The sequence below is a fragment of the Ranitomeya variabilis genome, chromosome 6, assembly GCF_051348905.1.
Source record: "Ranitomeya variabilis isolate aRanVar5 chromosome 6, aRanVar5.hap1, whole genome shotgun sequence".
Lineage (NCBI taxonomy): Eukaryota > Metazoa > Chordata > Amphibia > Anura > Dendrobatidae > Ranitomeya > Ranitomeya variabilis.
Window position 1 is genome coordinate 26790494 of NC_135237.1, and position 13879 is coordinate 26804372.

At 41.6% G+C, this 13879-nt stretch overlaps 1 protein-coding gene across 1 annotated transcript in view; it reads left to right on the forward strand.

Annotated features, from left to right (window-relative positions):
- The window catches only part of THSD7A (thrombospondin type 1 domain containing 7A), a 479581-nt gene that overhangs the window by 418818 nt on the left and 46884 nt on the right, over nt 1-13879 (forward strand). The window contains exons 19-21 of the mRNA XM_077268105.1: nt 4133-4266; nt 6560-6713; nt 11482-11623. Coding sequence (XP_077124220.1) covers nt 4133-4266; nt 6560-6713; nt 11482-11623 — 430 coding nt within the window. The remainder of the gene's footprint in view (nt 1-4132; nt 4267-6559; nt 6714-11481; nt 11624-13879) is intronic.

Sequence of the window (13879 nt, forward strand, 5' to 3'; positions counted from 1 at the left end):
CATCACCTATTGTAAATGGTGGATCCTGTGTTATCTACTGTATATAGAGGTATTATCAGTCATTGTACAGGAGGAGGAGGTGAGCTGTGACATCACCTATTGTGAATGGTGGATCCTGTGTTATCTACTGTATATAGAGGTGTTATCAGTCATTGTACTGGAGGAGGAGGTGAGCTGTGACATCACCTATTGTGAATGGTGGATCCTGTGTTATCTACTGTATATAGAGGTGTTATCAGTCATTGTACAGGAGGAGGTGAGCTGTGACATCACCTATTGTGAATGGTGGATCCTCTGTTATCTACTGTATATAGAGGTGTTATCAGTCATTGTACAGGAGGAGGAGGAGGTGAGCTGTGACATCACCTAATGTGAATGGTGGATCCTGTGTTATCTATTGTATATAGAGGTGTTATCAGTCATTGTACAGGAGGAGGAGGTGAGCTGTGATATCACCTATTGTGAATGGTGGATCCTGTGTTATCTATTGTATATAGAAGTGTTATCAGTTATTGTACAGGAGGAGGAGGAGGTGAGCTGTGACATCACCTATTGTAAATGGTGGATCCTGTGTTATCTACTGTATATAGAGGTATTATCAGTCATTGTACAGGAGGAGGAGGTGAGCTGTAACATCACCTATTGTGAATGGTGGATTCTGTGTTATCTACTGTATATAGAGGTGTTATCAGTCATTGTACAGGAGGAGGAGGAGGTGAGCTGTAACATCACCTAATGTGAATGGTGGATCCTGTGTTATCTATTGTATATAGAGGTGTTATCAGTCATTGTACAGGAGGAGGAGGTGAGCTGTGACATCACCTATTGTGAATGGTGGATTCTGTGTTATCTACTGTATATAGAGGTATCAAAGAAAAGGAGGACCAGGAGCCAGAAGTACAAATATATAGAAAAAATCTTTATTGATACACAATGTTAAAATCAGGACATGGGTATTTGTACCAAATATTCCACAGCACTACATGAAAGGGGAAAAAGGACAAACCTTTAACCATTCCACCCCAGCTATGCACAGTAATTAAGCAAATAGTGTTGAACAAAAAACACCATGTAGTAACCCCTGTTGGGAATAATCCTACACAGCAGTGTAAACAATAGACACTACATAGCGAGAAGTAATGGTCGCATGGGAAGTAAGGAGCACAAAAGTGGAGAGACTATGTCAGTAGCCAGCAACGAAATCTAAGACAGGTGCATTAGTACATAGTGATAGAAAGCCAAAGACACAGCTGCAAAAGGTGTGGACACCATGCTTACCCATGCAAGGGGGGAAGAGGAGAAGGGATCCCACCGGTGGATGCCCCCGACGCGCGTTTCGCGGCGTACACACGCCGCTTCCTCAAGGGGAGATCCACCGGTGGGATCCCTTCTCCTCTTCCCCCCTTGCATGGGTAAGCATGGTGTCCACACCTTTTGCAGCTGTGTCTTTGGCTTTCTATCACTATGTACTAATGCACCTGTCTTAGATTTCGTTGCTGGCTACTGACATAGTCTCTCCACTTTTGTGCTCCTTACTTCCCATGCGACCATTACTTCTCGCTATGTAGTGTCTATTGTTTACACTGCTGTGTAGGATTATTCCCAACAGGGGTTACTACATGGTGTTTTTTGTTCAACACTATTTGCTTAATTACTGTGCATAGCTGGGGTGGAATGGTTAAGGGTTTGTCCTTTTTCCCCTTTCATGTAGTGCTGTGGAATATTTGGTACAAATACCCATGTCCTGATTTTAACATTGTGTATCAATAAAGATTTTTTCTATATATTTGTACTTCTGGCTCCTGGTCCTCCTTTTCTTTGCTATTTATGGTTGGAGCGATGAATTTAATAATCCGGGTTATTACCTTACATATTTACTAGTATCTCTTCCCGGGTTTGTTTGCTATGTATTCGGATCCTCTGTTATTATGTATATAGACTCGGTATTATCAGTCATTGTACAGGAGGAGGAGGTGAGCTGTGACATCACCTATTGTGGATGGTGGATCCTGTGTTATATACTGTATATAGAGGTGTTATCAGTCATTGTACAGGAGGAGGAGGAGGTGAGCTGTGATATCACCTATTGTGAATGGTGGATCCGGTGTTATCTACTGTATATAGAGGTGTTATCAGTCATTGTACAGGAGGAGGAGGTGAGCTGTGACATCACCTATTGTGAATGGTGGATCCTGTGTTATCTACTGTATATAGAGGTGTTATCAGTCATTGTACAGGAGGAGGAGGTGAGCTGTGACATCACCTATTGTGAATGGTGGATCCTGTGTTATCTACTGTATATAGAGGTATTATCAGTCATTGTACAGGAGGAGGAGGTGAGCTGTGACATCACCTATTGTGGATGGTGGATCCTGTGTTATCTACTGTATATAGAGGTGTTATCAGTCATTGTACAGGAGGAGGAGGTGAGCTGTGACTTCACCTATTTTGAATGGTGGATCCTGTGTTATCTACTGTATATAGAGGTGTTATCAGTCATTGTACAGGAGGAGGAGGTGAGCTGTGACATCACCTATTGTGAATGGTGGATCCTGTGTTATCTACTGTATATAGAGGTGTTATCAGTCATTGTACAGGAGGAGGAGGTGAGCTGTGACATCACCTATTGTGAATGGTGGATCCTGTGTTATCTACTGTATATAGAGGTGTTATCAGTCATTGTACAAGAGGGGGAGGAGGTGAGCTGTGACATCACCTATTGTGAATAGTGGATCCTGTGTTATCTACTGTATATAGAGGTGTTATCAGTCATTGTACAGGAGGAGGAGAGCTGTGACATCACCTATTGTGAATGGTGAATCCTGTGTTATCTACTGTATATAGAGGTGTTATCAGTCATTGTACAGGAGGAGGAGGTGAGCTGTGATATCACCTATTGTGAATGGTGGATCCTGTGTTATCTACTGTATATAGAGGTGTTATCAGTCATTGTACAGGAGGAGGTGAGCTGTGACATCACCTATTGTGAATGGTGGATCCTGTGTTATCTACTGTATATAGAGGTGTTATCAGTCATTGTACAGGAGGAGGAGGTGAGCTGTGATATCACCTATTGTGAATGGTGGATCCTGTGTTATCTACTGTATATAGAGGTGTTATCAGTCATTGTACAGGAGGAGGAGGTGAGCTGTGACGTCACCTATTGTGAATGGTGGATCCTGTGTTATCTACTGTATATAGAGGTGTTATCAGTCATTGTACAGGAGGAGGACGAGGTGAGCTGTGACATCACCTATTGTGAATGGTGGATCCTGTGTTATCTACTGTATATAGAGGTGTTATCAGTCATTGTACAGGAGGAGGAGGTGAGCTGTGACATCACCTATTGTGAATGGTGGATCCTGTGTTATCTACTGTATATAGAGGTGTTATCAGTCATTGTACAAGAGGGGGAGGTGAGCTGTGACATCACCTATTGTGAATGGTGGATCCTGTGTTATCTACTGTATATAGAGGTGTTATCAGTCATTGTACAGGAGGAGGAGGAGGTGAGCTGTGACATCACCTATTGTGAATGGTGGATCCTGTGTTATCTACTGTATATAGAGGTGTTATCAGTCATTGTACAAGAGGGGGAGGAGGTGAGCTTTGACTTTGCCTATGGTGAATGGTGGATCCTGCTTTAGTTACAGTTTATATTTATTATTATTATTATTATTATTATTATTAGCAATAATTGTTCACTTTCTGCTGACACATTCAAATTAAATTATTTTTTCTGTCTAAATTACAGATTCAATTCACTTGTTACTTTTTACATTTGTTCCTTTTGTGGTGCCAGATATCCACACTCTTGTCAATGCCCCTTGGTAGATAAGAGGACGCACTGCACAGATAGAGATTACTTCATTTTCTGGGAACACGCAGTAATAATCTGATATCTGGCAGCCGAGGGCCTGAGTGGCTCCAAACGCCATTTGCAGATCACATTACAATATGAAATAATCTTGTCGGCGGCAGGAAAGCTTTTACCTGCAGACAATGCTGTGTCACCTTACCAGGCTCTCAGTGGCTCCATGTAATCAGATGATTGCATCTTCCCGGCATTTATCCGTCGTCCCATCATGCCGAGCTGAGTTCAATAATCCATATATTCCTGTGTGGGCTGCAGGTGTATGAAGTGGTCCCGTGTCACAGCGACTGCAACCAGTACGTGTGGATCACAGAACCGTGGAGCGTGTGTAAGGTCACCAATGTGGATCTGAAGCAGAACTGCGGAGAAGGGGTCCAGACCAAAAAAGTCCGGTAAGGAAATCTCCACACATTCATCTCAAAGATGATCAGAAGTATCATATTTGGAATCAAGTCAATCTACTTATTATAATTATGTCCCAAGATGCATTGCTTCCAGATGTTATTTTAAAAACTTTTTTTTCAAACTGAAGGAAGCTAAGGGGGAGGAATGATAATGATTGGTCGGTGAAATAACGTCAAGGGGTGGAGAACGGCGCCTGCTTTCTGGTTCATCAGTACAATAACAGACACATCTGGTTACAGTGTAGGAACTAGGCTGTATATTATAAAGATTTCACTATGTGGATGGAGTTTATGGGAGATAATAATATTTTCCACTTGAAAAGTCACTAAAATAAGGTAAAAGGACAGGGACTAGCCCCTATTTACTGGAGCATCACAGGGATATCAGCCACAGAGTGCTACAATGTACGAAGCATACTGCTATATACATCATACATATTTCACTATATGGATGGAGATTATGGGAGATAATAATATTTTCCTCTTGAAAAGTCACTAAAATAAGGTAAAAGGACAGGGACTAGCCCCTATTTACTGGAGCATCACAGGGATATCAGCCACAGAGTGCTACAATATATGAAGCATACTGCTATATACATCATACATATTTCACTATGTGGATGGAGATTATGGGAGATAATAATATTTTCCACTTGAAAAGTCACTAAAATAAGGCAAAAGGACAGGGACTAGCCCCTATTTACTGGAGCATCAGAGGGATATCAGCCACAGAGTGCTACAATGTACGAAGCATACTGCTATATATATCATACATCTTTCACTATGTGGATGAGATTATGGGAGATAATAATATTTTCCACTTGAAAAGTCACTAAAATAAGATAAAAGGACAGGGACTAGCCCCTATTTACTGGAGCATCACAGGGATATCAGCCACAGAGTGCTACTATGTACGAAGCATACTGCTATATACATCATACATCTTTCACTATGTGGATGGAGATTATGGGAGATAATAATATTTTCCACTTGAAAAGTCACTAAAATAAGGTAAAAGGACAGGGACTAGCCCCTATTTACTGGGGCATCACAGGGATATCAGCTGCAGATTGCTACAACGTAGAAACCATACATTATATATATATGTCATACATCTTTCACTATATGGATGGAGATTATAGGAGATAATAATATTTTCCACTTGAAAAACTACCAAAATAAGGTAAAAGGACAGGGACTAGCCCCTATTGAAGCATCACAGGGATATCAGCTACAGATTGCTACAACGTAGAAACCATACATTATATATATATATATATATATATATATATATATAATCGATCTTTCACTATATGAATAGAGCATGTGTGGGATAATAATACTTACCACTTGCAAAACCACTAAAATAAAGCAAAAGGACAGGGACTAGCCCCTATTTACTGGAGAATCACGGAGATATTAGCCACAGATTGCTACAATGTAGACACCATACTGTCCATAAAGAACTTAGGTAGGACATTATTTTCTCTTGACAAGCCTATGTACAGAAGTAACATAAAAGGATGGGGAGAGCAGCTGTTTCTTGGTGACACATCAGCCACAGGTCAATATACTGCTTAAAAAAAAAAAACTGGAAAAAAACTACTGGTTGAAATTACTGCTTAAAAAACAGGAAAAAAACTACTGGTGAAATTACTGCTTAAAAAAACTACTGGTGAAAGTACTGCTTAAGAAACACAGGTAAAATACTGGTTAATATACTGATTATAAAACAGGGTAAAACTTTTGGTCAATTTTTTTTTTTTTTTTTTTAAACACTGGAAAAAAAATACTGGTCAATATACTGATTTCAAAAAATAAGCAAGGAAAAATGTAATGGTCAATTTTCTGATAAAATCACAGGAAAAAAACTACCACACAACCTGCAGAGAGGTGCGGCACTATTTTTGAAATAAAATAGCCGTGTTTTTCTACCCCTTTAATCCAAGTAAAAGGTATCGACAATGATTGGTAATGGACGGTAAACCATATAATTGCCAGATACGAAGGTGATAGACTAATAGCCAAGATCAGACCAAGAATTTTTCTATAAATATAAAACATTTTTTTCAATAAATATTAATCAAATTCTACTAAGATGAATTAAAAACTTCATAGAAATTTGTGCCAGAGAATAATAAGATTGGAGACAATTTCCACATTTCAGGGAAGTCTGGTTCTGGAAATGCTGTTAGAGGTTTATTCAGCAGCGCAGCCTGCTGGTGAGAGCTGGTACTGCGGTGCTGTGCACACTGACGCTGCCAATTGTAAATCTCATCAGATGCATGCAGAACACGGTGGACGGCCCCGCAGATGTGGTAGAGGATTATCTTTGTGAGCCAGAAGAGATGCCTTTAGGAGCCAGAAATTGCAAACTGCCTTGTCCTGAGGACTGCGTCATGTCGGAGTGGGGTGACTGGAGCAGGTGTCCTTTGGTAGGTAACCGGAGACCGCCATCATAAAGTGACATCTGCCATCACAGCGCGAAACATGAGACTGAGAAAGGATTCATGGAAGCAGGATTCATATTAATCATAAAGGGAAAGCACCTGAAACAGCGACATTTCTAGGTCACCGCTCATACACACACAATGTATTCACATACAACATGAAATACAACTTAGATACATTCAACACCTAATTTATACTTATCCTGAGTATTACACTCCAGAGCTGCACTCACTATTCTGCCGGAGTGGTCATTGTGTACATGCATTACTGCACCAGCAGAATAGTGAGTGCAGCTCTGGGGTATAATACAGGATGTAATAAGGGTTATTATTATTATTTATTGTTATAGCGCCATTTATTCCATGGCGCTTTACATGTGAGGAGGGGTATACATAATAAAAACAAGTACAATAATCTTGAACAATACAAGTCATAACTGGTACAGGAGGAGAGAAGACCCTGCCCGCGAGGGCTCACAATCTACAAGGGATGGGTGAGGATACAGTAGGTGAGGGCAGAGCTGGTCGTGCAGCGGTTGGTTGATCGGTGGTTACTGCAGGTTGTAGGCTTGTCGGAAGAGGTAGGTCTTCAGGTTCTTTTTGAAGATTTCGATGGTAGGCAAAAGTCTGATATGTTGGGGTAGAGAGTTCCAGAGGAGGGGGAATGCGCGGGAGAAAGCTTGTATGCCATTGTGGGAAGAGGAGATAAGAGGGTATCAGAGAAGGAGATCTTGTGAGGATCGGAGATTGCGTGTAGGTAAGTACCGGGAGACGAGGTCACAGATGTATGGAGGAGACAGGTTGTGGATGGCTTTGTACGTCATGGTTAGGGTTTTGTATTGGAGTCTCTGGGTAATTGGGAGCCAGTGAAGGGATTGACAGAGGGGAGAGGCAGGGGAATAGCGGGGGGACAGGTGGATTAGTCGGGCAGCAGAGTTTAGAATTGATTGGAGGGGTGCGAGAGTGTTAGAGGGGAGGCCACAGAGCAGGAGGTTGCAGTAGTCAAGGCGAGAGATGATGAGGGCATGGACTAGGTTTTTTGCAGATTCTTGGTTGAGGAATGAACAGATTCGTGAAATATTTTTGAATTGAAGTCGGCAGGAAGTGGAAAGGGCTTGGATATGTGGTTTGAAGGAAAGATCAGTGTCAAGGATAACCCCGAGGCAGCGAGCTTGTGGGACTGGGGAGAGTGGGCAGCCATTTACTGTAATGGTTAGGTTCGTTGGGGGGGTCGCGTGAGATGGGGGAAAGATGATGAATTCTGTTTTGTCCATGTTAACTTTCAGAAATCTAGCGGAGAAGGATGAAATAGTGGACAGACATTGAGGGATTCTGGTTAGTAGGGAGGTGATATCTGGTCCAGAGATGTAGATCTGTGTGTCATCAGCATAGAGGTGATACTGAAAGCCATGAGATTCTATGAGCTGTCCCAGGCCAAAGGTGTAAATGGAGAAGAGCAGGGGCCCTAGGACTGAACCTTGTGGGACTCCGACAGATAGGGGGCGAGGTGAGGAGGTGATGTGTGAGTGGGAGACGCTGAATGTCCGGTCTGTTAGGTATGATGAGATCCAGGATAGGGCCAAGTCTGTGATGCCAAGGGATGAGAGGGTCTGTAATAATAGGGAATGGTCCACTGTGTCAAAGGCAGCCGACAGGTTGAGGAGGAGGACAGAGTAATATAGAAGGCAGAGGACAAGTCCAGGAGGAGGAGGAGGACAGAGTAGTGTCGCTTGCTCTTGGCGGTTAAGAGGTCATTGGTGACCTTAGTTAGGGCAGTTTCAGTGGAATGGTGTGACCGGAAGCCAGATTGTAAGCGGTCGAAGAGGGAGCAGGAAGAGAGATGGGAGGACAGTGCAAGGTAGACGTTATTATGGGTGATATTACACATAAGGCATTAATACTGTAGGTAGAAGACTTTTAGTCACTTATTTGTTGCTTTATACATTTCAGTGTCCATAGAGAATCTTTTTATATACTAACACCATATTCCTCCCGTCAGTCCCATGTACAGGAGACGGGAATATTCAATAAGTCATTTTCCCGCCTCTGTGGAGATATAACGGCCCCTTCCTGCAGGTTTCTTATCTTACACCCTGGGGTAACACCCCGTCCACAGCTCCGCGCCGGATACTAAGGGTACTGTCACACTCTGCAACTTTCCAACGATCACGACCAGAGATACGACCTGGCCGTGATCATTGGAAAGTCGTTGTGTGGTCGCTGGGGAGCTGTCACACAGACCGCTCTCCAGCGACCAACGATGCCGAGGTCCCGGGTAACCAGGGTAAACATCGGGTTACTACGCGTAGGGCCGCGCTTAGTAACCCGATGTTTACCGTAGTTACCAGCGTAAAAGTAAAAAAAACCAAACCGTACATACTCACCTTTCGGTGTCCTTCAGGTCCCTTGCCGTCTGCTTCCCGCACTGACTGAGTGCCGCCGTAAAGTGAAAGCAGAGCACAGCGGTGATCTGCTCTCACTTTCCGGCCGGCAGTCAGTCAGAGCAGGAAGCAGACGGCAAGGGACCTGAAGGACACCGGAATGTGAGTATGTACGGTTTTTTTTTTTTTACTTTTACGCTGGTAACTACGGTAAACATCGGGTTACTAAGCGCGGCCCTGCGCTTAGTAACCCGATGTTTATCCTGGTTACAAGCGATCGCATCGCTGGATCGCTGTCACACACAACGATCCAACGATGACAGCGGGAGATCCAGCGACGAAAGAAAGTTCCAAACGATCTGCTACGACGTACGATTCTCAGCGGGGTCCCTGATCGCTGCTGCGCGTCAGACACAGCGATATCGTATGGATATCGCTGGAACGTCACGGATCGTACCGTCGTAGCGACAAAAGTGCCACTGTGAGACGGTACCCTTAGTCACATTTCCCGAGTAATCTCCACAGAGGCGGGAAAATGACTTATTGAATATTCCCGTCTCCTACAATGGATAATGACATTAATTAGGTGTCAGACAATGGCAGGTTGGTAGAATACTAATTATTCCGATGCCAACCTTGCAGAGATAATTTCAAGTACTTTACATCATGGACTAAATCTAATTAGCATGTAAATACAGTTGTGGTGTCTGGAAGGCAGACGAGATATTAGATTAATGAGGACAAATACAGATTGCATTGGTGTGCGCTGGCCCTTTAAGGAATGCTGGCGCTTTGTAACAATCGTGTGTTTTATCCTTTTAAAAGAAAAATAAAAACATTTCCCCCTAAAATAAATAAAATAAATAAAATATTTCCCCCTGTAACATTTATCATCTGTCCACAACTGTTCATAGTTATACTGGTTTGTTGGAAAGTTGAGTGAAACCCAGTGATGCGACTTGTTGTGCCACAAGCCGGCTGCAGCCAATCACCAGCCGCTATTTGGCTGCAGCTGATCAATATTCTCTGTGCACTGATGAAATAGTAACAGTTGCAGCTGACATGTGACCCATGACTGCTGCAGCCAATCATGTCATAGTGCTGGCATCATGGCTCCCATCATTGAGTGGTGATGCCAGGAGGAATCACAGGGCTCAGCGATCTCTGACTTTCTACGTGGGCATCACCCGAGATCATTAAAAAATAAATAAATAAATAACAATAAATGTAATTATTTATAGGAACAACACAATCAATAAAAAACACATGCTTTTCTGTATGAACATGATCCGATACAACATTAAAATCATGTTAGCTATAATGTGGTGAATGAGATGAAACATATTGATTTCACAAAAATAACAACCTTAAACCTATGCACACGTTCACATTGCATTTTTTTATTGTCCAGTTGCTTTCTTAATGCAGAGGTTAAGCAAATTTCTCTATAAGAAAAAAAAAAGACGGGAGGTTGTACTGTACATGGATCTCCACAGCAGGCAGATATGGAAAAAGCATCTATAGTCTCAGGGAGGGCAGAGAAAATAGGCTGTAGATAAGGAGGTAAGCACAAGAAGAGGAAATGAGTACAGGATAGAAGCTGTGCTCGTAGATGAGTTAATCAAGATAGAAGCTATCTAGATACACAGAACTCACATCCAGCCTGTATTACTGGTAGGGACACTCCCAAAGGATACACATTTGAACCTTGGGTCAGGCTGGAAACTGCATCTCATGGGGTGTTAAACATAAATGAAGGAATGATGATTGCAATTTTATTTACTAAATAAATGTCAGTTAATACCAAAGGTATCCATAGTTTGGAAGGACAAAATTAGCTCTGACTTCACATAATCGAAATGATTCACAGGACCCTTGGCTACATTAGTGGTCCAAGGCTGGCGGAGCGGAACTCAAATTATCTGCTGTAAAGAAAATGTCCAAATCTGCCTTTACAGCAAATACAGTAGAAAAATAAATAAATCACAATATTTTTTTTATCTAACCCCCCCCCCAAAAAAAAACCATAATGATACTTCAGCCTAGAACTTATCGATGTACAAAACAGTAGAAAGCGACATAATGCGGGTAATTAAAATCTGACAATGAAGTTGCAAACACGGCGATTGCGTCTGGCAGATCGGCATTATTATGCTAATGTGGCGCCAGCTTTCATAATGACATGTTTAGTATTTTAATTCTCGGCTCGGGCTGCAGATTGGTGTTTGCTTGATTGGCTTGTCTGATGTGTGATGTCTGTTTGCAGACACAGAAGAAAAGCGCCGGCCGGTAATTGTAACGCTCGTACGTCGGCCGTGTTCACCCTGATTACTACGCTTTACTATAATAGCTGCTGCTTTACTGCTTTCCAGCCATGTGACGGAACCGGACTGCGCGAGAGGTCGGCCATACCCATACGCCAGGCCGCAGAGGGCAAAGTCTGCCATATTGCCTCCGAAAGCGAACCCTGCGTCCTGAATAGGAACTGCTTCCATTATGAATACAATGTGACAGGTCAGTGACGTCTGCTGTCCGAGAAGGCGATGTGTAGGGAAGGATTGCCTCATATGCATAATCCTCGGGGGCGTGAACCTGTCAAGCAGAGGTGGGGTTATGCAAATATGTCCTGTGGTAAAGCATTGTGTATATGTATGTATCATCTACCTATTATCTATTATCTATTATCTATATATTATCTATCTATAACACTGGTCAACGCAATTTTTCTGGCAAAAGGTTTTAAAACATATTTTAAGTCAATTTTGGCTGCTGATTACGAATATGAACTCCGTTTTTGGCTATCACATCAGGATTTCGAGATATTTTCAATTTTTTATGAAAATGACTCCTAATGTTTTATGATAAAAACACATGATTTTCGGTACTACAATTTGTATATTTTTAATCAAGGAATAACAAAGATTACAAAGTCTATGTGCAGCAAATCAAATATACTTACAGAATTAAACTAAAAAATATAAAACACATATATATGGCACACAGATGAATGACACATGGCACATATTATTGGAACTTTCTTTTCTTGGCTGATCTGTGACGTTCAGCTTCTGGGTTGTCTCTCATCAAGCTCCAGCAATAGTCAGCCATCATATATGAGTCCCACCAGCCTTGATACCGTTCTTCCATTGTTTTAATGTCCTGATGAAAACGCTCCCCTTGTTCCTCGCTCACGTCCCCAAGGTTCTCTGGAAAAAAGTCCAAATGGCTGTGTAACTAGTGAATCTTGATCCTCATTCTACATCCCAGATTTTGCAGACTCATCAGTAGCTCTTCCACAATCTCTTCATAGTTGTCGGCTTTCTTATTCCCTAGAAAAGTCTGCACCACATTACAAAATGCATTCCAAGCTCTTTCTTCTGTCTCATTCATTGATGTGATAACATTTGGGTCTCTCATAAGTGGTCTTATTTGAGGTCCATCAAATATTCCAGCCTTTTTCTTCTCTTCACTAAGACCAGGAAAAGTTGAACATATACAGTTAAAGCATTCTCCACTGTGACTGAGAGCTTTGACGAACTGCTTCATCAATCCAAGTTTTATGTGTAAGGGAGGAAAGACAATGTCCTTCCTATCCACTAGAGGATCATGGATGACATTCTTATCGCCAGATGCCAAACTCTGTCGCTGAGGCCATTCAGTTTTCCCCCAATGCTCTGCTGTAGCTCTACTGCCCCAGTAGCACAGAAAACAAGGGTGTTATCATAACAAATGGGAATTATGCATGTTCAAAGAAAACAAAGATATTCTCACATTTATTGGGAGACTAAATGAAAACTAAATTTACCTTAGTGAACCGTATAAACCGGCACTTTTCATATACTACTTATATTCATCATGGAATTCATGACAATGGACTATATACCTATAGCGCAAAAACGTGATGTGATAGAGAAATTATAAGATCCGATTTGAATTCAGCACCCTCAAATTAGTCTAAAACTGTTCTTAAAGCCCATGCCAGAAAATGTTTTTTTTGTAGACCAGTGTTATCTGTCTATTATCTATCATCTCGCTATTATCTATCTATCTATCTATCTATCTATCTATCTATCTATCTATCTATCTATCTATCTATCTATCTATTATCTAACAAGCTATTATCTATGTTTTATCTATTTATCTATCTATTATCTATCAATGATCTATCTATTATCTATCAATTATCTATTATCTATCATCTACTCATAATCTGTAATATTCAGGACAAAAAGCTTATGCATGCCTTTTGGTAATGAAAACTTATTGTTTCATTACATTGTGAAAAACAAATTATCTCCCATAACAACCAGCAGAATAGTGAGTGCAGCTCTGGAGTATAATACAGGATGTAACTCAGGATCAGTAATGTAATGTATGTACACAGTGACTGCACCAGCAGAATAGTGAGTGCAGCTCTGGGGTATAATACAGGATGTAACTCAGGATCAGTAATGTAATATATGTACACAGTGACTGCACCAGCAGAATAGTGAGTGCAGCTCTGGGGTATAATACAGGATGTAACTCAGGATCAGTAATGTAATGTATGTACACAGTGACTGCACCAGCAGAATAGTGAGTGCAGCTCTGGGGTATAATACAGGATGTAACTCAGGATCAGTAATGTAATGTATGTACACAGTGACTGTACCAGCAGAATAGTGAGTGCAGCTCTGGAGTATAATACAGGAGGTAACTCAGGATCAGTAATGTAATATATGTACACAGTGACTGCACCAGCAGAATAGTGAGCGCAGCTCTGGAGTATAA